The sequence below is a fragment of the Conger conger genome, chromosome 17 (assembly GCF_963514075.1).
Source record: "Conger conger chromosome 17, fConCon1.1, whole genome shotgun sequence".
Classification (NCBI taxonomy): Eukaryota; Metazoa; Chordata; class Actinopteri; order Anguilliformes; family Congridae; genus Conger; species Conger conger.
In genome coordinates this window covers 39254069-39279401 of record NC_083776.1, presented here as the reverse complement: position 1 = coordinate 39279401, position 25333 = coordinate 39254069, and the positions used below count along the sequence as shown (strand labels likewise).

At 41.3% G+C, this 25333-nt stretch overlaps 1 protein-coding gene across 1 annotated transcript in view; it reads right to left on the bottom strand.

Annotated features, from left to right (window-relative positions):
- Positions 1-25333, bottom strand: part of LOC133116330 (low-density lipoprotein receptor-related protein 1B-like) — a 447656-nt gene that overhangs the window by 229846 nt on the left and 192477 nt on the right. Inside the window, exons 26-32 of the mRNA XM_061225770.1 lie at positions 24750-24914; positions 23108-23352; positions 11902-12033; positions 9584-9811; positions 8908-9082; positions 6730-6824; positions 1159-1308 (exon numbers count right to left, since the gene is read on the bottom strand). Coding sequence (XP_061081754.1) covers positions 1159-1308; positions 6730-6824; positions 8908-9082; positions 9584-9811; positions 11902-12033; positions 23108-23352; positions 24750-24914 — 1190 coding nt within the window. The remainder of the gene's footprint in view (positions 1-1158; positions 1309-6729; positions 6825-8907; positions 9083-9583; positions 9812-11901; positions 12034-23107; positions 23353-24749; positions 24915-25333) is intronic.

The following is a 25333-nucleotide window of genomic DNA, read 5'->3' as shown; positions in this document are numbered from 1 at the left end:
TTTAAAAACTCATCCTGGAAGAATTTGTAATGAGTGATTAAAGAAAGATCTGTCTGATCTTTTTCTACAATGACAATTTTTAGACAAAGAAGCTTTATGGAGGAAGGGACTGTGACCGCACAGTTTTTATTAGTTAATTAATGGTTAACTGCAGTAGAGTGTCATTTTCTTTACTGAAATAGAGATTCTCAGAACTGTGGTACAAGCAAGCTTTATAGTTAACTTTAAAAAGACAATGGCCCTATCTTTTACAAAAAATTAGTCACTCCAAAGTGTCTCCTGCCACTCTGACCGTCCGGTCAGTGCAGGGTCTGTGTGGAGGGGGACTGGGCCTCATTCTGGAGTGTAGAGTAATGTGTACAATGTGCAGGGTCTGTGTGGAGGGGCACTGGGCCACTCATTCTGGAGTGTAGAGTAATGTGTACAATGTGCAGGGTCTGTGTGGAGGGGCACTGGGCCATTCATTTTGGAGTGTAGAGTAATGTGTACAATGTGCAGGGTCTGTGTGGAGGGGCACTGGGCCTCATTCTGGAGTGTAGAGTAATGTGTACAATGCATATCTGTCACAGGTCTTTCTGAGGGACCATATGGATGGGAAGTAGCTGGGACAAACTACTATCAATAATGTTACATTTGCATGAGAGCACATGACAGTGAGAATGAATGTAGATTCCAGAAAACTCCTTGCATTCATCTCATAACAAATGTGTACATCTAGATTGATTTGGAATTATATTAACTGGAGATAAGGCATCTCTAATCATATTCCTGGGCAGTATAACATCTGAAGAATGTAATATTGTATTATTAAAGTCATAACTCACATGATCAAATCATTCTAGCCAATATGCCAGCGACTAATGTGAAAGAAGTCCAATAAATCAGACTAACTGTATTATCACACAAAATGCAGCCCAAACGAAAGCATTCACATTTCATGTGAATATAAATCACCAATAATTAATCATAACAGCAACTGTGCTGTCAGAGCTTTTAATTGTGTTATGGCCTAGGAGAGCCATTTTACATGCCATGAAGCACAACACAAATGTCCCTGCTGCTCCACTGTTGGATACAAATGGCTTCATATAAGGGGTACTTCATTAGCAGTGGTTTCCCACTTTGCTGTGCAATCAATAGTTGGAATTTGACTCTCACCCATAACTGCCAGAGCGGTGGCTCGGGTTAAGTGCTTCTTCATGGTCTCTAGAGCCTCCAGGTTAGTGCCATCTAGGTTGCATCTGTTGATGGTTCCATTTCCAGAGCTTATCCAGTATAGCTTGTTTTCAGCGTAGTCTATTGACAGACCTGTAATGAAACAAAACATGGTTATTACTTTGGTGTGAATACAGTACATTTTTTTGCAATCACATTTTTGTGGTATTTCCACATGGACACTAAGTTAGGACCTAAACATACATTCAGAAAAAGTACAACACTTTCATGTCCCACCCGCCACCCTTTTCTGTGGAATTGATGAGTAAGAGGAGACAGTGTGCATGTTAAAGTGAACTCTAAATCGCAGGGAAGGGAGAAGCATGCTGAATTAATTATAACTAAATTTGTCACGGTCCTGGTTCGGTGCTGTAGTTTTGTTTGTTTTGTGTGTTCCATGTCTGGTTTTTGCTTTTCCCCCATTCTGTTCTTGTCCTGTCCCCTTTTTCACTTTGTTATCAGTTTCATTACATGGCTTCTCTGACCAGGTGTCACAGCCCTGACCGTAAAAACACCACACAGCACTCTAACATGGCTGACCATAAAAACACCACACAGTACTCTAACATGGCTGACCATAAAAACACCACACAGTACTCTAACATGGCTGACCATAAAAACACCACACAGCGCTGGAACATGGCTGACCATAAAAACACCACACAGTACTCTAACATGGCTGACCATAAAAACACCACACAGTACTCTAACATGGCTGACCGTAAAAACACCACACAGCGCTGGAACATGGCTGACCATAAAAACACCACACAGTACTCTAACATGGCTGACCATAAAAACACCACACAGTACTCTAACATGGCTGACCATAAAAACACCACACAGTACTCTAACATGGCTGACCATAAAAACACCACACAGTACTCTAACATGGCTGACCATAAAAACACCACACAGCGCTGGAACATGGCTGACCGTAACAACACCACACAGCGCTGGAACATGGCTGACCATAAAAACACCACACAGCACTGGAACATGGCTGACTGTCACAACACCACACAGCGCTGGAACATGGCTGACCATAAAAACACCACACAGCACTGGAACATGGCTGACTGTCACAACACCACACAGCGCTGGAACATGGCTGACTGTAACAACACCACACAGCACTGGAACATGGCTGACCATAAAAACACGACACAGCGCTGGAACATGGCTGACTGTCACAACACCACACAGCGCTGGAACATGGCTGACCATAAAAACACCACACAGCGCTGGAACATGGCTGACCATAAAAACACCACACAGTACTCTAACATGGCTGACCATAAAAACACGACACAGCGCTGGAACATGGCTGACTGTCACAACACCACACAGCGCTGGAACATGGCTGACCATAAAAACACCACACAGCGCTGGAACATGGCTGACCATAAAAACACCACACAGTACTCTAACATGGCTGACCATAAAAACACCACACAGTACTCTAACATGGCTGACCATAAAAACACGACACAGCGCTGGAACATGGCTGACTGTAACAACACCACACAGCACTGGAACATGGCCGACCGTAACAACACCACACAGCGCTGGAACATGGCTGACTGTCACAACACCACACAGCGCTGGAACATGGCTGACCATAAAAACACCACACAGCACTGGAACATGGCTGACCGTAAAAACACCACACTGTGCAGGAGATGGAATCCTCCCACTGGTTAGGTATGCATGGTCTGTAAGGCAATGTGTTTTTTGCTGAACTGTTTGAACTGTTTTGCAGGCTTCTGAAAATACCCTGAGATCTTTCACTGGTAAAAAGCTGCTTTTCCCTGATGCCACAGAAAATCTTCTACAGATAAATCACCACCCGACACATTCTGTGTCATCTCCAGCCCTGTTCCCACCCACCCACCCAGTGAGCATTTCATTCCCCTTCTGATTTAACTTCAAACTAAGTTTGGAAAATGCTGCGAGTTCACCATTTTTTGCATTTGCATCTTCCTTCGCGTCTCTTCATGTAGGCCACCAATTCTATTGTACACAACCATACCAGAAAACAATGGTGCAGTAGAAACCAAGTGTCCTTTTGGAGTCTTAAAATGATTTTGGTTAGAAAAAAAAACTTCCAATGGTTCAGCTTCTGTTCTTTGTTTCAGTAATAATTAGTGTGACTCTTGGAAAAAAAATTGCAAGGGTTCCCATAAGTATTCAGGAATAGTAACCATTTTTTTTACATTTACATTTTTGTCATTTGGCAGACGCATTTAATCCAAAGCGATTTACAAGTGCATAGGTTCTTCCACAAGTTAAACCATCACATCCATAACTAGTAAAATACACATGAAGGACTGTTCTAAACAATCATCGTAAGTGCAATTATTATTTATTTTAAATCATTTTCTTTTAACCATTTAACCATGTTGGTTATGTCATTTTCGGGCAAATGTGGAAAAACAGGAATGCTACAGAAGGAGTGAAGTGATCCAAAGAACAATCTAGCATCCTACATCAATCTGATTGGATTCTCACGCATACAAACTATATATCAGTACACAAGAGCAGATCGCAATTACTCCAAAGATGTTTATGGAACCAGCAAAGGTCATGATCATCTGTACATACAATTCATTTTCACAATTTCCCAGTCCGCACTATGATTATAATTGCTGTTATTTAAATTTTGGTCTCTATCGTAATCCTATGCAAAGCATGTCCAGAAATTGATGGTGTACACATTGGGTCTGTGTGAAAAGCAGGGGGTCTGAGAAGCTGGAGTCATCATCTTGGGATATATGATGGTAACTGAAGTGTAAAATAAAATAAAATAAAAAGTAAAAAAGGGTTTTGAGGAAAGCTGGGAGAGATTGGATTCAGTAGCCCGCATTCTTCACCCATTTTAGCGCAAGGCAGCCACTGATCATTTTGGTATCCAGTGCCATCAGATACTGAGTTTTATAATGGGGCCTTTCACAGCATTAGTCCAGAGGGCTATTCTGGGGTAAACTGGCAATAATCCACCTGTAACACATGTAAATCATTGTTGTTTCCTTCCGTTGCTTACTTGAAGACTCAAGTAGATTAATCTGCTGTTTGTAGTAATGTGAGGTCTTGCACATGCCATGTGTGCGCCGAAGTCAAGGAGGTAGTGCCACCTAGATGTGGATTTGTACTTTGTGCCCGTCTCCACAAAAAAGCAAGAGAACATCTGTTGACATCCCACAAGGCTGTGGAACTGACTGTGTGCTGCGGCACTGCGGTACTTCCACTTAAACAGGCAGTGGCACACAGCTTAACTGCTTTACTTTTTTGTTTTATTTAAGCAGGAATTGCCTACTCTCTAAATTAATATTGATCGGAAAATACATTTTCGAAGAAAAAAAACTGGCCAATAGTTTTAATTTAACACAAAAAATAGACTACTCAATAACACATCAATTACATATTAGAAAAACAATGAAAACCACAGCTAATAACCATCACACACACATTCTGAAATACTTTCTGAATTCCCTGATTTGGAGCACTCCAGTAAAATTAAGCTCTGGATTGAAACACATACACACACACTCATACACACACACTCATACACACCCACTCATACACACACACTCATACACACCCACTCATGCACACACACTCATACACACCCACTCATACACACCCACTCATACACACACACTCATACACACCCACTCATACACACCCACTCATACACACACACTCATACACACACACTCATACACACCCACTCATACACACCCACTCATACACACACACTCATACACACCCTCACACCAACAGCAATGGGCTGCCATGCAAGGCACCGGCCAGCTGTGTGGGTCTGACTGATGTGAGTACAGTGAACAACCTTACCCACTGTGTGGGTCTGACTAACACAGGAGGACTGATGTGAGTACAGTGAACATCCTTACCCACTGCGTGGGTCTGACTAACACAGGAGGACTGATGTGAGTACAGTGAACAACCTTACCCACTGCGTGGGTCTGACTAACACAGGAGGACTGATGTGAGTACAGTGAACAACCTTACCCACTGTGTGGGTCTGACTAACCTTACCCACTGTGTGGGTCAGACTAACACAGGAGGACTGATCTGAGTACAGTCAACATCCTTACCCACTGTGTGGGTCTGACTAACACAGGAGGACTGATCTGAGTACAGTGAACAACCTTACCCACTGTGTGGGTCTGACTAACACAGGAGGACTGTGTCACGTTTCAGGTTTTGCCATGTTTTATGTTTATTCATTTTGTCTTAGTCTCGTAATTGTCTTATCATGTATTATGTTAGTCTAGGTTCGTCATGTTGTTTAGTTTATTCCTTGTTACGATTTCTTTTTTCGTCATGTCTAGTTATGTTTCGCTATGATTATATTACCTTGTTATGTTGAGTGGTTATCGTCTTAGTTTCGTTTTGTGTTGTTTTGATTTATGTTTATTGTTAAGTAGACTGGTTACTGTTTAAACATACACTTTTACATGTCTTTCCGCAAATCTTGCGTTCCGCCTTTCTCTCTCTCTCTTTCTGTCATTCACACCCTAATTGTTTCTATTTGTCGATTTACTAAAACTACTAACGCTAGATCAGGATTGGGTAGAACTAACAAACTAATCTTGTGTTCATGTTACCTTACGTTTCTCATGTCATTTACTAATTTACTAATGCTAAGGCAGGATAGGTTTATTACTAACGATTACTAATTACCTTGTTAGAATTGTCATCCATCGCACCTGTTTTCTATTTCCTTGCTGCGCTCAAACTAATTGTCTACACCTGTCTACACCTGCATTTATATCCCAGTCGCGCTACTGTTTGTTGCGAAATTGTCTGCCTCTTGTTTTCAACGCAACTCTTGAGCATTATTACTGATTGATTCACGTAAAGATCCAAGGCTGTTTTACCGACCATTGTTGATTGATTTCTGTTTCGTTGACCATCGTTTGTTTTTTGACCACGTCTTCGCCTACCGTTTTTGTACCTTTGCCTCGCTGATTGTTTCATGGTTTCGACTTCCGCATCGCCCTCGACAACGACTCTGCCTGCCGTCCGCCTGTACTTCAGCCCCGCTGACGGCTCTCCTGCTACCGGGCCTTCCTGCATGTCTACCGACTACGAGTTTGCGTCTTCCTTCGGCACCGTGCTTTTTGTTTGTTTAGTGTTTGTTTGGCTGGATCTACGTGTATGGACTTTGCTTGTTTTGACTACGCTCCTGGGATTCGTCCCAAATAAAGCCCTGACGGGACTTTATCTAACCACTGTTTCTGAGTCGTGCATTTTGGGTCCAACCCCCACGCACCCGTCTCAGACTGATCTGAGCACAGTGAACAACCTTACCCATTGTGTGGGTCTGACTAACACAGGAGGACTGATCTGAGTACAGTGAACAACCTTACCCACTGTGTGGGTCTGACTAACACAGGAGGACTGATCTGAGTACAGTGAACAACCTTACCCACTGTGTGGGTCTGACTAACACAGGAGGACTGATCTGAGCACAGTGGACAACCTTACCCACGGGGTCTCTCTGGTTCTGCTGCAGGATCTTTCTGTTGCTTCCGTCCATGTTGGCAATGTTTATCGTGTTGCCATCAGTCCAGTATATTTTCCTGTAAAAAAAGGATAAAAACATTCATAAATTCATGCAATATTAATTTTAGACCTGACATTCATGTATTGCACATGCACTGTATATGTATTGTGGTTAAGCCAAGAAATTGTGTTAAAAGCAAGAAATATAAAATGATATCCAGGCATTGTTGAAAAAACAGCATGTGCAGAATCGGTTAAAATGTGCCAAGGAACACATCGATTGGCCCAAAGAGAAATGGCGTAACATTCTCTGGACTGATGAGAGTAAAATTGTTCTTTTCGGGTCTAGTGGTCGTCGACAGTATGTCACATGACCCCTGGGTACTGAATTCAAGCCACAGTACACTGTGAAGACAGTGAAGCATGGTGGCGCAAAAATGATGGTATGCGGATGTTTTTCATACTACAGCGTTGGGTTCATATACCAGGGATCATGGATCAGTTTGAATTCAAGGGACCGCCAGGAATCGGTCGTTAAGGGGGGGGTCCTGTCACGTTTTAGGTCTGTTTTGCCATGTTTTATGTTTATTCATTTTGTCTTACTCTCGTAATTGTCTTATCATGTATTATGTTAGTCTAGGTTCGTCATGTTGTTTAGTTTATTTCTTGTTACGATTTATTTTTTCGTCATGTCTAGTTATGTTTCGTTACGATTATATTACCTTGTTATGTTGAGTGGTTATCGTCTTAGTTTCGTTTTGTGTTATGTTTTGATTTATGTTTATTTTTCATTTTTGATAACTGCTGGGCATCTGCGTTGCATCGAGTCAACCAACTTCTGGCACCCAGAAACAGGTATTTTATCCCAAGATGAACAAACTACATTCCACAGTTCCTGTGAATTTTTGGGTTTTGCTTCAGAAACTGCATTTTCAATGTCACCCCACAAGCTTCCAATGGGGTTGAGGTTGGGGGATTGAGCTGGCCACTTCATTACCTCAATCCTTTTTGTCTGGAACCTTTTGTGTGTTTGCAGTCGTTGTCTTGTTGAAACACCCATTCACAGGCATTTCCTCTTTGGCATACGGCATGATCCATGATCCCTGGTATATGAACCCAACGCTGTAGTATGAAAAACATCCGCATACCATCATTTTTGCGCCACCATGCTTCACTGTCTTCACAGTGTACTGTGGCTTGAATTCAGTACCCAGGGGTCATGTGACATACTGTCGACGACCACTAGACCCGAAAAGAACAATTTTACTCTCATCAGTCCAGAGAATGTTACGCCATTTCTCTTTGGGCCAATCGATGTGTTCCTTGGCACATTTTAACCGATTCTGCACATGCTGTTTTTTCAACAATGGTGCTTTACGGGGGCTTCTTGTTGATAGCTTAGCTTCAATAAAACGTCTTCTGACTGTAACAGCACCAAGTAATTGTAGATCATCTTTGAACTTTCTGGAGCTGATGAATGGCTGAATCTTTGCCATTCTGACTATTCTCTGATCCTCTGAACAGTAGTTGTTCGTTTTCTTGTTTCAGGTTTTTGTTGCCATTTTAAAGCATTTGAGATCATTTTAGCCAAGCATCCTATAATTTGCTTCCCATCTTCCTTAATAAAGGACAATTAATGACAACTGTTTTTTCAGAGAAGGAATTAATTCTCAAATTAAACTCCACACTGCTATTATTTTGAACATGCCCCTTTCAATGAATGAGTCAATTACTCAGAACAAGCAGCATGCATGTCATGGCAGTTGGGTCTGTTGTTTTTCTATTACACTACTACATCTACAAGTAAAGTGTTTGCCATGCAGAAATATCACTACTACTAATACCAGTGGTTCATCAGGTTACTGATGTTGTACTGCTATTTTCTTGAAGACAACCTTTGGTGTTTCTAATCTCCAATCTCTGATAACAACTTGAACATTTAGCATGTTTGAAAATAAAGATGCATGAATTTAACTGGAAAGACAAGAAAGAAACACAACACATTGAATGTTCGTAATTATGTGAGATATCTATAGTATTATTATGTAGTATTATTGTAGTGTTTTTTAGATATACTGTATGCTGCAGTAAAGTAGTGAATAAATAAATATGCTTTACATGTAGCATCATCTGTGACATGTCTGTGGTACTTCTGCTTACCCCTTGACTGGATGTACGAGCAGACACTTCGGTTTATCGATGCCATGAATGATGGAAGTTTTCAAAGACCCATCCAGATGAGCTACACTGATCTGAGTCTCATCACTCTCCCAGCTTAGCCAGTACATGTTCCGTGACAGCCAGTCTATTGCCAACCCACGAACATTCAATATATCTGAAAAATACACAAGAATATTTGTAATCCAAACATACATATAAACACACTCAATCACTCACACAAAGCAAAAGTGCGCGCACATCTATACAAAACCTCAAAACCATTTCTACAGAGCACTGAAATGGATCACTCCCTTTGATACTAAACCCGAAGTGTGTACCTGGACACACATATAAACTTCTAAAAATATCAGCTAGGTGGCAAGTCTTTTGCTCATTGAGGTTTGCGGTGAAGCCCCTGTGAGGTCCAGTCTTAAAATTCAGCTAACATAGAAAGTTATTTTAATTCCTTATCACTGTGCTTTCGACACGTGGTGACTTCAGTGTCCCAGAATGGTGCTGTGATTCTGGCATGTCCTCTACACAGCCTGTAGAAACTCTGAACTCTCCACAATGCAAATGGAGTCACTGTTCTATTTCAACACCTTGAGGTTATGGGGGAGGATTGGAGGGGCACAGCTTGGACACAGCGTCCTTAAAACAGTGTTACGAGCAGTACCTCCAGAGATGACCGTTTCCATAGCGGTCCCGTTTATGAAAGCTCGCTTTATGGTCTGAGTTTTTACGTCGGTCCAGTAAATTCTCTCCTCCTGTACGTCGTAATCCACCACTGACACATTGTCGATGTCCGGGACGGTCAGAGCTGTTATGATGTTGATGTAAGGATTGTCGATATCCACCCCGCGAATTTCAGAGCGACGGGCGTACAGGAGGAACCTCTTCAGCGCTGGTGGGAATGAAGCATAAAGTCAGAATATTATATCCAAAACAGGAATGTAAAGCATGAGTGAGAATTATGATTTAAGTGTCTGTGGGATTATTAATATCCAAGGACAACCAAGAATTTGTAAACTCCCTGCAGTAAGTCCAAGTGATAATTATATCACATAAACATAACTCAAAACGAATGACAGGGAACTGAACATGGCTGACTGTTTAATGTGCATAACAAGATGGATACGTAATGACAACATTAATCATGCATGTCAGCTGGGTGACCAAAGGGCGCCATTGTAAATTTAAACGCGACAGAGGAATCTGCTTTAAAAAAAGTAATTAACAGCAAATGTTAATGCAAGTTACACATGCTTCTGATGTCTGCAAAAGGTCTGCAAAAGGACTCACAAATGTTTTTGAAGCTGAAAAGATTTATTCCAGGAAAACAAAATGGTAAACTACAAATTATCCCAACCCTGATGAAATTGCAGTGATGCCCAGATATTTTGGGACACAGAAAATAACATTCTTCATTGTAGTACAGAAAATTGTAGTAAAATAAAATCTACAAGAAAGAAAACTAACATCACATATTTCTTTTTTGGGGCTACTTTCATAATTATAAAGAGAAAAAGTAGCACAATTAAGAATATTTGATAGTCTCAAGCAGAGAGTATTTATTATGACTTCTACAGACTTTCCCGATAAAATCATTCTTATCAACACTCGCACATGGCCTGATTAGGTAGCACTCAACAATGAGTATCATGGGGAGCCCTGAAGTTTGAAGTTCACTATGGGTGAATTTCACCTACTGTCACTCTTACTGTCTGAGCTTAAAAAAATTAAATGCCATTTTGATTAGGACACGGTTGTGATGCATGAAGAATTGTTGATAAACTGAAGTAATGTGCTCACCCACACAATAAATACATTATTTCACATAGGGAACAGACATTATTATATTAACACGCCCATATGAAATACACCCTTCCAGAAGTACTGCCCAGCATCACAAGCATTAATGGAAACCTTCCCGCAAGGAATCTATTAGTGGGATGACCGACATTGTGAATAACATTAAGACAGTGTGACCAACATTGTGAATAACATTAAGACAGGGTGACCGACATTGTGAATAATATTAAGACAGGGTGACCAACATTGTGAATAACATTAAGGCAGGGTGACCAACATTGTGAATAACATCATAAGACATATAAGATGTGAATTCACATGTTATTCATTGTGAATAACATCAAGACAGGCTGACCGACATTGTGAATAACATTTAGACAGGCTGACCAATGTTGTGAATAACATTAAGACAGGGTAGTCCCAACCTTCTCTCTACCTTCAATCAGAATGTAAGATTTGAATCAAAGTAAAAGTCCACATTGGAATCCGCCTCAAAGAGTTTTCACCAGGGAATTTTTTGCCAGGCAATACAAAGGCGGGAGAATAAAGGCTGTTTCATTGACATCCCAATGCACTGCACCCATAGAATTATATGCTGAAAGCTAAATGGCCGACACATTTCACTCTGGTGATATCACATTTGCTTGAAAAAAATGTGAAAGATAACAAATATTTAACAGATATAACATTCATTCCTTATATGATCTACTATGCTAATAATAAATTCCAATGTTAATGCTGTGCTATCACACAGTTCATCAAAGAGTAATCAGATGCCATGAAAACGTATTTGTCCCCACCCTCTATTATTGCATATTTTCCACACTGACTGGTTTCAGATCTTTAGACAAAATGCAATATTAGGCAAAGGGACCTGAGTAAACACAAACCACATTTCTTAAATGATTGTTTCATTGATTTAATGATTTAATCAAATAAGCAAAAGCTATTGGTCACTCCGTGGAAAAGTACTTGCCCCCTTAAATTTCACCACCTTTAGTAGCAACAATTGCAACAAAACACTCAGGTTCCCTTATTAATTTTAAACTTCGTCCCAAGATTTGAAGCCAATTTCCATGAAAAATACACAATAACAGAGGAAATCAAGCAGGGGGCAAATATTTTCACAGCACTCTATTTGTAAGTAAAGAACAGCTATAGTTGGAAAGGGGAGCTACTTACTGGAGCAGGACCTGTTATTGGGGCTCAGCTTCATCAGGTAAGGACAGGAACAGGTTGCTGTTTGGTTGTAGTTTATGAGACACAGGTGTGAGCATGGACCCCTCCCCTCATTTGCCTCACAAGGGTTTGCAGCTGCAGGAATTACATATTCATGTCAGAAGAAACCTCCAGAACAATGTACACACATATTCACACAAAACCCCCCAGTACAGTGTACACACATGTTCACACAAACCCCCCAGAACAATATACACACATGTTCACACAAACCCCCCAGAACAATGTACACACATGTTCACACAAAACCCCCAGAACAATGTACACACATTCACACAAACCCCCCAGAACAATGTACACACACATTCACACAAACCCCCCAGAACAATGTACACACATGTTCACACAAACCCCCAGAACAATGTACACACGTTCACACAAAACCCCCCAAAACAATGTACCCACAAATGCACCCCCCCTCACACACACGTTTACACAAAAGCCATTCACCTTTTATTCCAATTTAGCCACGTCAATGAATCACATCACCACAGTAGGAGTCAGCTCTTTGTACAAGCAATGGTCCTGGACTATTGCAATTCCCTGCTGGCTGGCCTTCCAGCATCCGCAATCAGACCCCTACAACTGATCCAGAATGCTGCAGCCCGTCTGGTATTCAATGTTCCCAGACATTGACATGTCACCTCCCTGCTCAGCAACCTCCACTAGCTGCCTTGGTGCTTGTGTACTAGGCAGTTAAGGGATCAGCCCCTGTATTTATATATGGCACTTATATAGTTATATATAGATATTGTTGTGTTTTGCATTAGCTACTGTATTGTTGTACTCGGGGTATTCTAGCTGCCAACCATGGTATGCTCGTTTGTAAGTTGATGTATTCTTTACGGGTTCCTGTCAGGCAATGCGGAGCAGAGGAACCAGAAGCAGACACGGGGGTGTGCAAAAATAGCAGGTTTAATGAAAATGCAGGGGCAGACAAAGAGGAGTCAAAAACCAGGCCAAGATCAAAAACCAGGGAGTCAGTCCACACAAGGCAGAGGGAAGCAGGCAGGGGTGAAACAGGAAATCCAGATACAAAAATAAATAAAACAAGACTGAATGCCACAAGGGCAAGGGCTTGGGAACAAGGAGGCCAGAACTGGGGGACGGAAGAAAAGGGCTCGGGACTCAGACACAGGACAAGACGAACTAGCCAGGTGCAACTGAAAAGGACAGGTATAAATACACAGGGGAATGAGACAAACTAGGCGGGGCATGGGAGTGAGGGCGGTCTAACAAATAAACATCAGGTGAGACACATGAAAGGATAATAGCACAATAAGGAGGGGGAAACAAAAACGCAGACTGGATTCACAAAGACACACGTGTAATACAAATGGCTCCGGACTAGGGAGTAGACAATTGCACAAAATCAGGAGATGCAGAGATACGGAGAGACAGGTGCGACTATTTCGCTGAAACTAAACAATTAATCAATTCAATTCAATTCAATTTTATTTGTATAGCACTTTTTACAAAGGGCCTTTGTTGCAAAGCAGCTTTACAGAATTAGAAACCGGGCCCCAAGAGTACGCCTAGGGCAACAGTGGCAAGGAAAAACTCCCTGGAACAGGAAGAAACCTTGAGCAGAACCTGACTCAGTAGGGGAACCCATCTGCCGCTGGTTAACACCGGTTCGTAAAAACAATGGTTTTAAACAGAAAAACAGATAAAAGTTCATAAATGTCCAATAAATTGAAGCACAGATGGCAGGAACACCAATGGGTGGCACGGTCAGGCAAGGGGGCAGGCTTGGTGCTACAGCTGTGGCAGGAGGGAGTTGTGCGGCTGGTCTTGAGCTGGAGCTCCAGGCCAGGAGGGGGTGTGCAAGAAAGGTGCCCAGAGCGGGGAGAAGAGGAAATTAACATTGTTAGGTGGTCCAGATGGTAATTGGTCAATCACAGCAGGAGAGAGAGAGGTGCCTGCATGCGATAAGGAAAACCCCGGCAGAATAAGGCTATGGTAGCATAGCTAAGGGAAACAGAGGCGGTGGCCAACACAGCCATGAGGGCAGGCTTGAGACGGTCACCACCAGACCATGACTGGTCATACTTAACACAGCACTACCAACAATGATCCACTGACAGCACTGACAGCCAAGTCCACCAGAGACTCTATAGCTTATGCCAGCCACCCACTCCTGCCCCTCAACTGTAGGACAGACTAAAGAGATAAGTTTTTAGCCTAGCTTGAAATAAGGTGATAGTGTCTGCACCCCGAACATGAGCAGGCAATTTGTTCCACAGGAGCACGATAGGAAAAGGCTCTGCCACCTATGTAACTTTTAGTTATTCTAGGAATAACAAGGAGGCCTGCACCCTACGAACGGAGTATTTCACGAGGGAGTATAAGGATGAAGTAAAGTACAGAGGGGCAAGCCCATGTAACGCTTTAAAAGTCATAAGTAGTATTTTGTAATCTATTTGGAATTTAACAGGCAGCCAGTGAAGTGAAGCTAACACTGGGCTGATGTGCTCAAATCTCCTTGTTCTAGTAAGAATACGAGCTGCTGCATTTTTAATTAGCTGGAGCCCTTTCAGAGAGGAATTTGCACATCCAGACAAAAGAGCATTGCAGTAATCTAATGTTGAAGTAACAAAAGCATGTACTAGCTTTTCTGCATTATTTAGGGACAGTATCTTCCTAATTTTGGAGATATTCCTTAAGTGATAAAAAGCAACCCGAGAGATGTTTTTAATATGTGCATCAAACGCAAGATCTGGATCAAGTAACTCCAAGGTCTTTGATGACAGCACTTGAGGTGATGCAAATTCCATCAATGTTTGGCAAATCATCAGATAATTTACATCTCAAGGACTTGGGCCCCACTACCATTATCTCAGTCTTATCTGAGTTTAGCAAAAGAAAGTTAAGATTCATCCATTTCTTTATGTCTTTAAGACAAGCTTCCATTTTTGACAGCTGGACAACTTCCTCAGGTTTGACTGATAGATACAACTGTGTGTCATCAGCATAGCAGTGGAAATTAATGCCATGTTTGCGAATAACTTGTCCCAGGGGAAGCATATATAGAGAGAAAAGCAAGGGCCCAAACACAGATCCTTGTGGTACTCCGTATCTAACCCTGGATTGATAAGAGGAGTCATTATTAAAGTGCACATCGATATCGATCTGAAAGATATGATCTAAAACAAGCCTGTCCACGGAGGCCTACAAGATTTTCAAATCTATCCAACAGGATCAGGTGATCAACTGTGTCGAATGCTGCACTTAAATCTAGAAGCACAAGTACAGAGATGCAGCCACAGCCAGAAGCGAGGAGTAGGTCATTGAGTACTTTGACCTGGGCTGTTTCAGTGCTGTGGAAGGGTCTAAAACCAGATTGAAAGACTTCCAATATATGATTGGGGTGCAGAAATGAACAAAGTTGTTTTGAAATTACCTTTTCTAGTACTTTAGACAGGAATGAGAGGTTTGAAATGGGCCTGTAGTTGGATAAATCATTCGCATCTAAGTTTGGCTTCTTAAGAAGTGGTTTGATGACTCCAAGTTTAAGAGTCTGTGGAATGTGTCCAGATGCTAAAGAAGCATTGACAATATGTAGGAGTGGTGCTCCAATCACCGGTAGTAGCTCCTTCAAAAGCTTTGTGGGGATAGGGTCTAGAAGACAAGTAGAAGATTTTGAAGAATTAACTACGGTATTAAATTCAATGAGCTCTATTGGAGTAAAAGAGTTCAGATAGGGCATCGGTCGTTCCGAGGATTGTGCATCTATGTGTTGAGTGGATGGAAGGACAGACCCTATAGGAGGGGTGGCAGAAGAACTTTGAATCTTGTCCCTGATTTTTAAAATTTTGTCATCAAAGAAATTCATGAAATCATTGCTCCTAAACGATATTGAGACACAGGGATCAACATGATTCTTAGTCAATCTGGCAACAGTTTTAAACAGGTGCCTAGGATTGTATAGTATCCAGGGTTCTGCAAAGTATGTTATTTATGTTGTCAGTCAGCTGATCAATTGAGTTAATGCTAGTTGTGTGCATTTTGGCTGGAGCCAAGGAAATCCACACAGTGCACAAATGAGTCTGGAAGCTTATTAATAAAAGCATTTGCAGTCCTGGAGGAAAGCTTATGGCTAAAGTAGAAAGTAGGATCTGGTGACACATGAAAAACTTGTGAGATTTGAAAAGTAATTAAATAATGGTCTGATCAGACAGGATTATTAGGCATGACTATTATGTTTGCTATTTCTTTGTCATAAATTAAGACCCGATTGAGAGTATGGTTATGGGAATGTGTGGACTGATGTATATGTTGATCAAAGACAATAGATTCAATGATAGACAGGAATGCTGATCTGAGATGATCACCTTCACTATCCATGTGAATATTAAAATCCCCTGCAATTACAACTTTATCTGAATTAACAACGAGGCTGGAAAGGAAATCGGCAAACTCAAGTAAGAAACCACTTACTTGACCCTGGCCCTGGTGGCCTTTATACAACTGCAAGGACAAAACTGACTGCTTTTTTGTCCGGATGTGCAAAACTGAGAACAAGCACTTCAAAAAAGTTTAAATCAAAGCCAGATTTCAAAGTAGCAAGGAGATTGGCATTATATACAGCTGCAACATCTCCTCCACGACCCGTCAGATGGGGAATGTGAGTATAACTGTAACTGGGAGGAATGGATTCATTTAGGGCAATGTATTCATCAGTTTTAAGCCAAGTTTCAGTTAAACATAGGATTTCAATTTGATGATCAGTAATTCATTTACCAGAGTTGCTTTAGGAGCTAGTGATCAATCCAATTTTTAGCTCAGTTTGGTTAGCCACATTATAATTAGAATGACAGGGTCTGATTTTTTTTAGATTAGCCATACAAACACCCTTGATGGGCTTTTTTGCAAGGCTTAATTTAGGTTGGGGCACAGACACTATCTCAATAGTATGACACCTGGGCAGCAGTTCTTGGGAACAAGCAGCAATCTGTGTAAGACAGAAGGTCTCTGGTGTGTCAAGAAATTTAATTTCTGAGACTATACGATACATTTCTAGAAAGAAGAGCAGCACCCTCCCACGAAGGGTGAATACCACCAAGACCAGGCCTCCCCCAAAATGTATTCCAATTGTCTATGAAGCCAACACCGTTGCTGGGCACCAAACAGACAACCAGTGATTTAGTGATGTTAATCTGCTGTAGATTTCATCACCACGCCGAGAGGGGATGGGACCAGAGCAAATAACTGACTTAGACATCCGTTTTGCTAGATCACACACCGATTTAAAATTATCTTTGGTGATCTCCGATTGCTTCAATCGGACATCGTTAGCGCCGACATGAATAACAATTTTCGAAAATTTACGAGCACTTTTAAATTTGCCTCGATGTCGGTCGCCCTAGCCCCAGGAATACATTGCTCTATAGTCGCTGGTGTCGCTAAATCCAAGTTTCTTAAAATAGAGTCGCCAATTACCAGAGTTTTTTCAACAGGTTTCACAGCCGGTGCGTTGCTGAGGGGAGAGAACCTGTTGGAAACGTGAATGGGCTGTTGGTGCACTGGTGGCTTAAGTTTTCGACTACGTTCCTGAACTGTAATCCACCCGCCTTGCTGCAAAGGCTCTGCCGGGGTGCTACCTGGAGACAGACTAACTTGTGCATCCGGAACCGAGAAGGATTCTATGAACTTTTCGCTATCTCAAATTTCGTATAAGGTACGGATGCGTGTTTCCAATTCAACAATCTTCTCCGTCAGCCTAGCATTTAACCTACACTTATCACAGGTACAGTTCTCATTAACTGTGGAGAAGAAATAAGTAAACATATCGCACACAGAGCAGGGGACAGCCCAAGAAGGAGAGGGAAGGCCAGGGTGAGAGATGGGCGATACCGGCGAGCCGAAAACCGCCATTAGAATTCGTAAATAACTTACGTTTTATCTGCCTGTATTTATTCCGTGAGCTTGTGGATGATATAGGACGCAGTGGGAACGCCTTATTGACGGTAGAGTAATCGAATGATTATTTTCAGAATATAGTATCAAAAATAGAAGCGAAAGTTCAGCAGCTGCTTGGAGAAAAACGCGCTTCTGGTTCGTACAGCAAACAGCGTCAAACAGCCCAATCAGTGATAGAATAGTTTTGTTGTACGTCGCTCTCGATAAGAGCGTCTGCTAAATGTCTTGTAATACAATACAGTCAAACACTTATCAAGACGTATACAGCAGCAAGACCCCTTCGTTCCGCTACTTCGGGATGCCTGGCACCTCCCCCTCACCGCACCTGCACTTCTCGTCACGACTGCTGTCTGTTCTGGCCCCACGGTGGTGGAATGGACCTTCCTGTGGATGTCAGAACAGCAGTCTCTGACCACTTTCAAATGCAGACTGAAGACTTATCTTTTCAGGCTGCACCTTTCCCTCCCTACCTCACCACCATGATTAGCCTTGTATATGCCTTAGATTATAATGGTACTTCGATAGAGTTATATATAGATATTGTTGTATTATATTAGATATTGTAGATGTTGCACTCGGGGTATTCTAGCTGTCAACCGTGGTATGCTAGTTTAAGTCGATGTATTCTTCAAGGGTTCCAATTGCATCTGTATGGTCATGCTAGGACTCGGAACCGTACTGTCCTTTTACGGTCACACTTTAAGAATCACACTTGTTCCTGTGTTTGAGCTGCACTTCGTTGTACGTCGCTCTGGATAAGGGCGTCTGTTAAACGCTTTGTAATGTAATGTAAGATCAATTACTTAAAAGGATGTATGATTTTTTGGCAGTAAAAAATATTTTTTTATAAAAACACTTTCATTGTCTTTGTTTCCTTTGACAAATCTAGATTGTCATGCCTCAGTTGATATCAGTGATAAATGCATTCATACCGTATATAAGTAGTTTTGTTATCTTTGTGGTGAGACTGCTTATTGAGCGAAAATTAATCCACTGAGAATAAGTATGTTCTATAATAAAACCACAGGGTTACTCACATTTTCTTACATCGTGTATTCTTATCAAAAGTATATCCACCCTTATCAAAAAAAAATATTTAGACACTGGAACAGGGACCACGATTTCATACACACTGATTGTGGCTAAATTGTTATAAGACCAATAGCTTTAAAAGCAGCACAAACCAAAGCACATTTTAGCAGTTAGAAATACATCTGCCATACGAACGTTTGTGTTTAAACATAAAAATATTTCATACTACGAGAAATGTAATAATGAAGCCACTATTTCATTTATATTTGCAACCAAAAACAGACTAGACATTACACTCTACTCTGGGCTAATCTGTCAAACTGAAAGAGGAAGGCCTGTTCCCCCCGTTGGCTGGTTATTTGCAGGCTCTGTGTGCGAACATGGTGCTGCTGCTCTGAGGCCTGTCTGAGGCCTTGCCACCACACTTAATGTCCCGGGTCGACCAGCACAGCCCTGCTCGGGGCCCTGGGGACGTGTGGATGCCCCCGTTCCTCTCCATTAGGCTGGCAAACTGGAAACGCGGCCACTTGGCCCCGGTCATTATGGATGCGCAGGTCCAGATTGGGAAATGCCGTCCTGGTGTGTGACTGCCTCCGGCTGGTAGCCTGGACTCTGTGTAATAAGGGTTTCCCCACTGCACTCTAAACTGAGTGACACACACTTCAATTTGTGTGTGCTTATCTATGCCACAAGGCTATCTGTTTCATTTATTATTATTATTATTATTATTATTATTATTTAAAAGTCATTTGGAATGCACTACATTAATATAATTGAATGGATGGAACAATTAATTTGTGAACTGCTGGACCAAGCAATAATTTATATCCATTGGGACATTCAGTGAGTTCCTATTTTGGGGTAAAATAAATGGGTATGGCTGAAGATGCTATATCCAAAATCAGCCAGAAATCCTCAGATAAAAAAGAAAAAAACAAGCAGACAAGTCAGATCCAATAAATTCAAACAATAGGGGTTGAGTGCTGCCCATTTTCTGGATGAAAATTATATCAACAATTTATCACGCGGTAATGAACTTGGAAGGTTTTTAATTTACAGTCACGGTTTTACAAGTTAAGTAATAATCAAAACCATTCATGTGCTGATGAATTTATTTGTGGGTTTAGTAGTGAATTTAGTGAGTTTATATCTGAAAAGAGTTAAAGGGTCTAAAATTCACTTTTCATTTATCTATGAATAAAATGTTATTGTACACTGGTTAAACTCAGAATTGGGTTTGAGAAATCTGAGATCTGCATGCAAGAGCAACTTCATCCTGTAGCTGTGTATCAAGGCGCACCCAAAGTCATTTTGAAAATACATTTTATATTTTTCCCAGTCAATCACCAGAAGGCTAGACTGTGCACTCAACTGCACAATCTAATGAGCATTTACTAATTTATATATATACACAAGAGTATAAATACCAGAGTGCTGGTAGCATTAAACCTAAAAAAAAACATGGCATGCCCTCCACCACAACCATCAGCAGGCAGAGCTAAACCAACTCCCTCATTGTGACATTGGTTCAGGCGGTAAGAGCAGTCATCTGGCAGTCTGAGGGTTGCCGGGTCAATTCCGCCCTGGGTGTGTCAAAGTGTCCCTGAGCAAGACATCTAACCCCCAAAATACTCCTGACGAGCTGGTTGGTGCTTTGCGTGGCAGCTATTCGCCGTTGGTGTGGGTGAATGAGCAGCAGCAATTGTGTGTGTACAGTGCTTTGGATAAAGGCGCTATGTAAATGCCAACCATTTACCATTTCCCTACATTTTTGAAGGTTACACACTCATAAATAAAGTGACAGTGCCAGTGGAGGTACAGTTTTGTTCCTCAAGGATCAAATTTCCCAAATGTACTCTGTATAGTAATGTTCTTTTTGGAGTACGTTTTCCAAAAAAGATCCAAATTAATATTTCTGGCTAGGTTAACAATTTTATGTATATAAAGGGTACAGCCCCAACCACAAGCATTTGTACCTTTTAGGCACTTTTTGTACCTATTTCTGAGGTAAGCCTTTGTTCTGTTTATGGTGATATTTCTTACTGTCATTTCTTGTAATTGTAATTCACAGTCTCATGTCTCATATGTGGGCGGCACGGATGGTGCAGTGGGTAGCACTGCCGCCTCACAGCAAGGAGGTCCTGGGTTCGAATCCCCGTCGGTCGGGGCCTCTCTGTGCGGAGTTTGCATGTTCTCCCTGTGTCTGCGTGGGTTTCCTCCGGGTACTCTGGTTTCCTCCCACAGTCCAAAGACATGCACGTTAGGCTGATTGGAGAGTCTAAATTGCCCAGGGTGTATTCCTGCCTTTCGCCCAATGTGTGCTGGGATAGGCTCCAGCCCCCCTGCGACCCTGATCAGGATAAGTGGGTTAAGATAATGGATGGATGGATGGATGGATGGATGGGATGTCTCATAGGTGCTTGGTTCGCCGTCATCAGGCCGTTATCATGTATCTCACCTGTTAATCACACGTGTTTCACTCCTAACCACAGCTAACACACACACACACCTCTCTTCTTTTTTGTCTAAGACAAAGCGTACGTACGTGCGTACATGCACACACGCACACACACACACACTCCAACCTCCCCTTTCTTAGCATTGTTCTCTGTCATTAGATTAGTCCCTGTCTACTCTGTGTAGTTTTGTTTAATAAATAGTTTTTTTAGTTTTGGTGTTGCATGACATGAGAGCCGAGTCAAATTAGTCTTCCGAAGAACTCCAACCTTCAGGTTATCTGTATGTTTAATCATTAATATCGGTTATTCTAATTATTAATTCAAATACTAAATTTGTGGTTAGATATATCAGATAATAGTAGTGTTATGAGACTTACTAATTGCAGTATACACTGCTTCCCATACATATTTGCCGCCCATGTGAGGACTGAGACGTATAGTCATCCTTACTATTTCGTAGAGTGTAAAAACCCTCCCAGTTAGTCCTCCAACCAAATGCAAACGCAAATAAGCTCCACACCACTCCTAAGAACAATGGCAAGGATTTTCCATACAGCCATTAGTCCATTAGTCCTCCAGCCTTTCAGATGCAACAACATCCTGGGATAGCTTGCCAGAGCTTTGAACACATCATTGATACTATCTTTATAAAACAATAGAGGGAGCAACTGTTAATGTACTGAAGTCACTGAATTATAAAGGGGCATAAAAGATGAGAGGGGCAGAGAATGAGAAGAGCAAAAAAGAAAATCGCAATTTACCACTCATTTAATGTTTCATATTTATGATACATTTAGAAAAGATTTTTTACTGCAGCACTGTACATTAGAAATTATCTCATTGATGGAGTAAAGCAGGATCCAAACCTATTCATTTAAAGTGACAATTTCATTTCTAAAAGTGGATTTTATTCTGAGAATGTATCCAAAAGCGAAAAAGCTAATTTCTCAGAATACTGCAATGTATCATTTAACATTATGTGCAAAGTATTAGTTCAATATTGGTAAGTGGCTGCTCATTTTATCACTCTGAATCTGTGCTTCAGCTGCAGGTGATAAAGTAGAAATGCAATGCATTTTGCGAACATGCCTTTTGTCAATAATGTGGTACACATTTGCTTTTCAGATTTTTTAAATGTTTCTGTCTGAGGTATCAAATACTGGGGTCACCACCTCCAACAACCCTCCTGAGCCAGTAGCCCATCTTTTTCCCCACAAATAAAATGCGTTACAGTGGCTGACTTCATTGTGCACAACTAAACACAACCAGTACTTGACCAAAGAGACATTGTTTCAAAATCTATCCCAAATATTTGCATGATAAAAGTAATGGGGAAAAATAAGCATCAATCTGACTACTGAAGGCTGCTAACTTGAGCTGTTAAGCTATTATTCTATCATAAGTAACATTAGTCTACATGCATATTACTGCTGGTTGACCAGCTCATACCCTGCTAGACCAGTTTTATGACCAGCTCAATCTTCAAGCTGGGATAGCAGGATTTTACAGCAGGGAATAGTGTAGAATGTGTTCATTGGAAGCTTATCTCATTTCCTGAAAGTGACTGCTTGAGAGGAATCCCAGGACACACGAGAGGCTGGGGAGCCACAACACACTGAACACATTTTAAGAAAAGAAAAATGTCAGCTGGCACACAGTTGGCCAATGAAAACCTGTGACACCTGTGAAAGGTAAAGGTAAGGTAAAGCTGGAGAAAAATGGAGGATGATTCTCACCCCGAGGCTGTCTGCTGGGGTGGTAGACCTGCAGGTCGAATGGTTGGGCACTGGTCTTCTGGATCACCGTCACGTTCTGGCCCGTCCACTTGTTGGCTTTGGCCAGAGTATTGGTCCTCCAGTCGGTCCAGTAAACGCTCCCCTCGAACAGGGAAACGGCAAAGGGGTGAGAGAGGTACTCGTGTCCCCTCAGAATCTCCATCACGCCACTCCCGTCATACAAGGCTGTGTAAATGGCGTCTGACCTGAGGGGCACATGAACCACACCGTCAGTGCTCACACACAGCCTTCTCAGCCAAGCTGGTGTACTGCTTAAAAAGACAATTAGACAAAGTACAGGAAGTACATAAAAATAACACATATTTCTTAGGCATGAGCAAAACCAGGCTTACTCACCCACAGAAAATGACATGACTACAGTTGACCTGTGCCTTCTAAGAGATACTCCATTACAGAGATGATCATTAATATTAAAATAATACAGTACAGTCCTTAAGTATCAGGACAGGGACAATCGTTTTGTTGCTTTCGATCTATATGGCCTTCTATAGAGCAAATTCATTCTATTAATCACATTTAATAATTGCAAACAGTATCAATATAAATCGTAAATATCGTGCCCTACCTCATATTCATTTGAAATCCAATGTGCTGGAGTCAAAAGAACATAAATTGTACCACTGTCCAAGTACTTACGGACTGCACTGCACATATGAGGGCCAAAAGTAGGGGTTGACTACACTTCAAAATGGCAACCACAATGACCTACTATAACCACTACAAAACTTCTAATGTAGCTCGCAAACTGCTGTGAAATTACATTAAACTTACATGTAGTTAAACTACTCAACAACACAGTGGGTATGGACATTATTTATAACCACACAGTAACCTCAACTGTAGGCCACACCTTTTTTTAAACACATGCTTTCATACTCTTTGTTCATGGAAAGAATGATTGGTTATGTAATGAAAATCCTATTGCATTCTTCCTTAGCATTAGGTCTTTCCACAAACAATGATGATAAATGCATGTGTATTTTAAATTTGTTATTTGCTATTTATTGTACATTGCTCTGGATAAGAATGTCAGCTCACAGTTCAGTTACTGTGTGGTTATACATCTTGATTTTATGGAGATCCAGACTCACTGTGGGGTCTAGTGGGTGCCCATTATCAGAATATAAATGACAGATTTCATAACACCTTTTAACATATGAATCATGGATTGTTTGGCATTCATTTATACAGTTCATCACAGCTCACTATTAGGCAAGCACACCCTTGCATGAATAGTGTTTCTGGTGGTGGTGGTGGTGGTGTGAAGACAATGGCACAAACTACCTGTATTTATTTAGTCAAACTGTCCTAAATATTAAGTTATTCTCTCAGACCTAGCCTATTTTATAGTTAGTTTGAATAGTAATATTCAGAAGTCACCTACTAACTCCTAATACTCCTCCTAACTCCTAAACAATGACATGAACATTTTTTTATTTAGGTAGCTGGCAAGTAGTAACTACCACACATATCTGCTTGCTTTTATGCATCAAGTTATTCTGCCACTCGATGACTGATTATATATTAGCATTAACAAGCTGGTATACAGGTGTACGTAATAAAGTGTGCCATAGTTGCCTACCGAGCATCTGTCCACACAATCCTCTTCTCCAGGTGATCTAAGGTGAGCCCATTAGGCCACGCTCCTACGTCCATGTTCCCGAATACCACGTGTCTTCCACTCCCACTCATAGAGGCGGCCTCGATTCGCGGGAAGGTGGCATCCCAGTCCGTCCAAAACATAATTCTGAACACAAAACAACCTGTTAACATCATCCATTATCTGTCCTATACATGCCTCTGCAACTCCCTGCTTTCAGTCAAAGCAAGCTTCTGCTCACTACTTATTTATTTATTATTATTTGTACTTCAGAAAACATACATTAATAACTTAAATCAATCAGTTTCATTAATCAAACTGCTTATTTTTCTAAATTTACTGTACACTCAATACCTTGCATTCCAATGCAGTGGATCAATATCACAATCTTTTCAGATTCTCATAAAAACAGTAAGATTTAAATTGAACTGCAATAGGTGGTGGTGCCTTAGAATAAATTAGGTGCCTAATGCCTTTTTTTTTGCAAAGTCACTTTGATTCATTGGCCATTGAACACTGAGAAATATGGTACATAGTTTATTTCCCCATTCAAATCAGTCATTGGT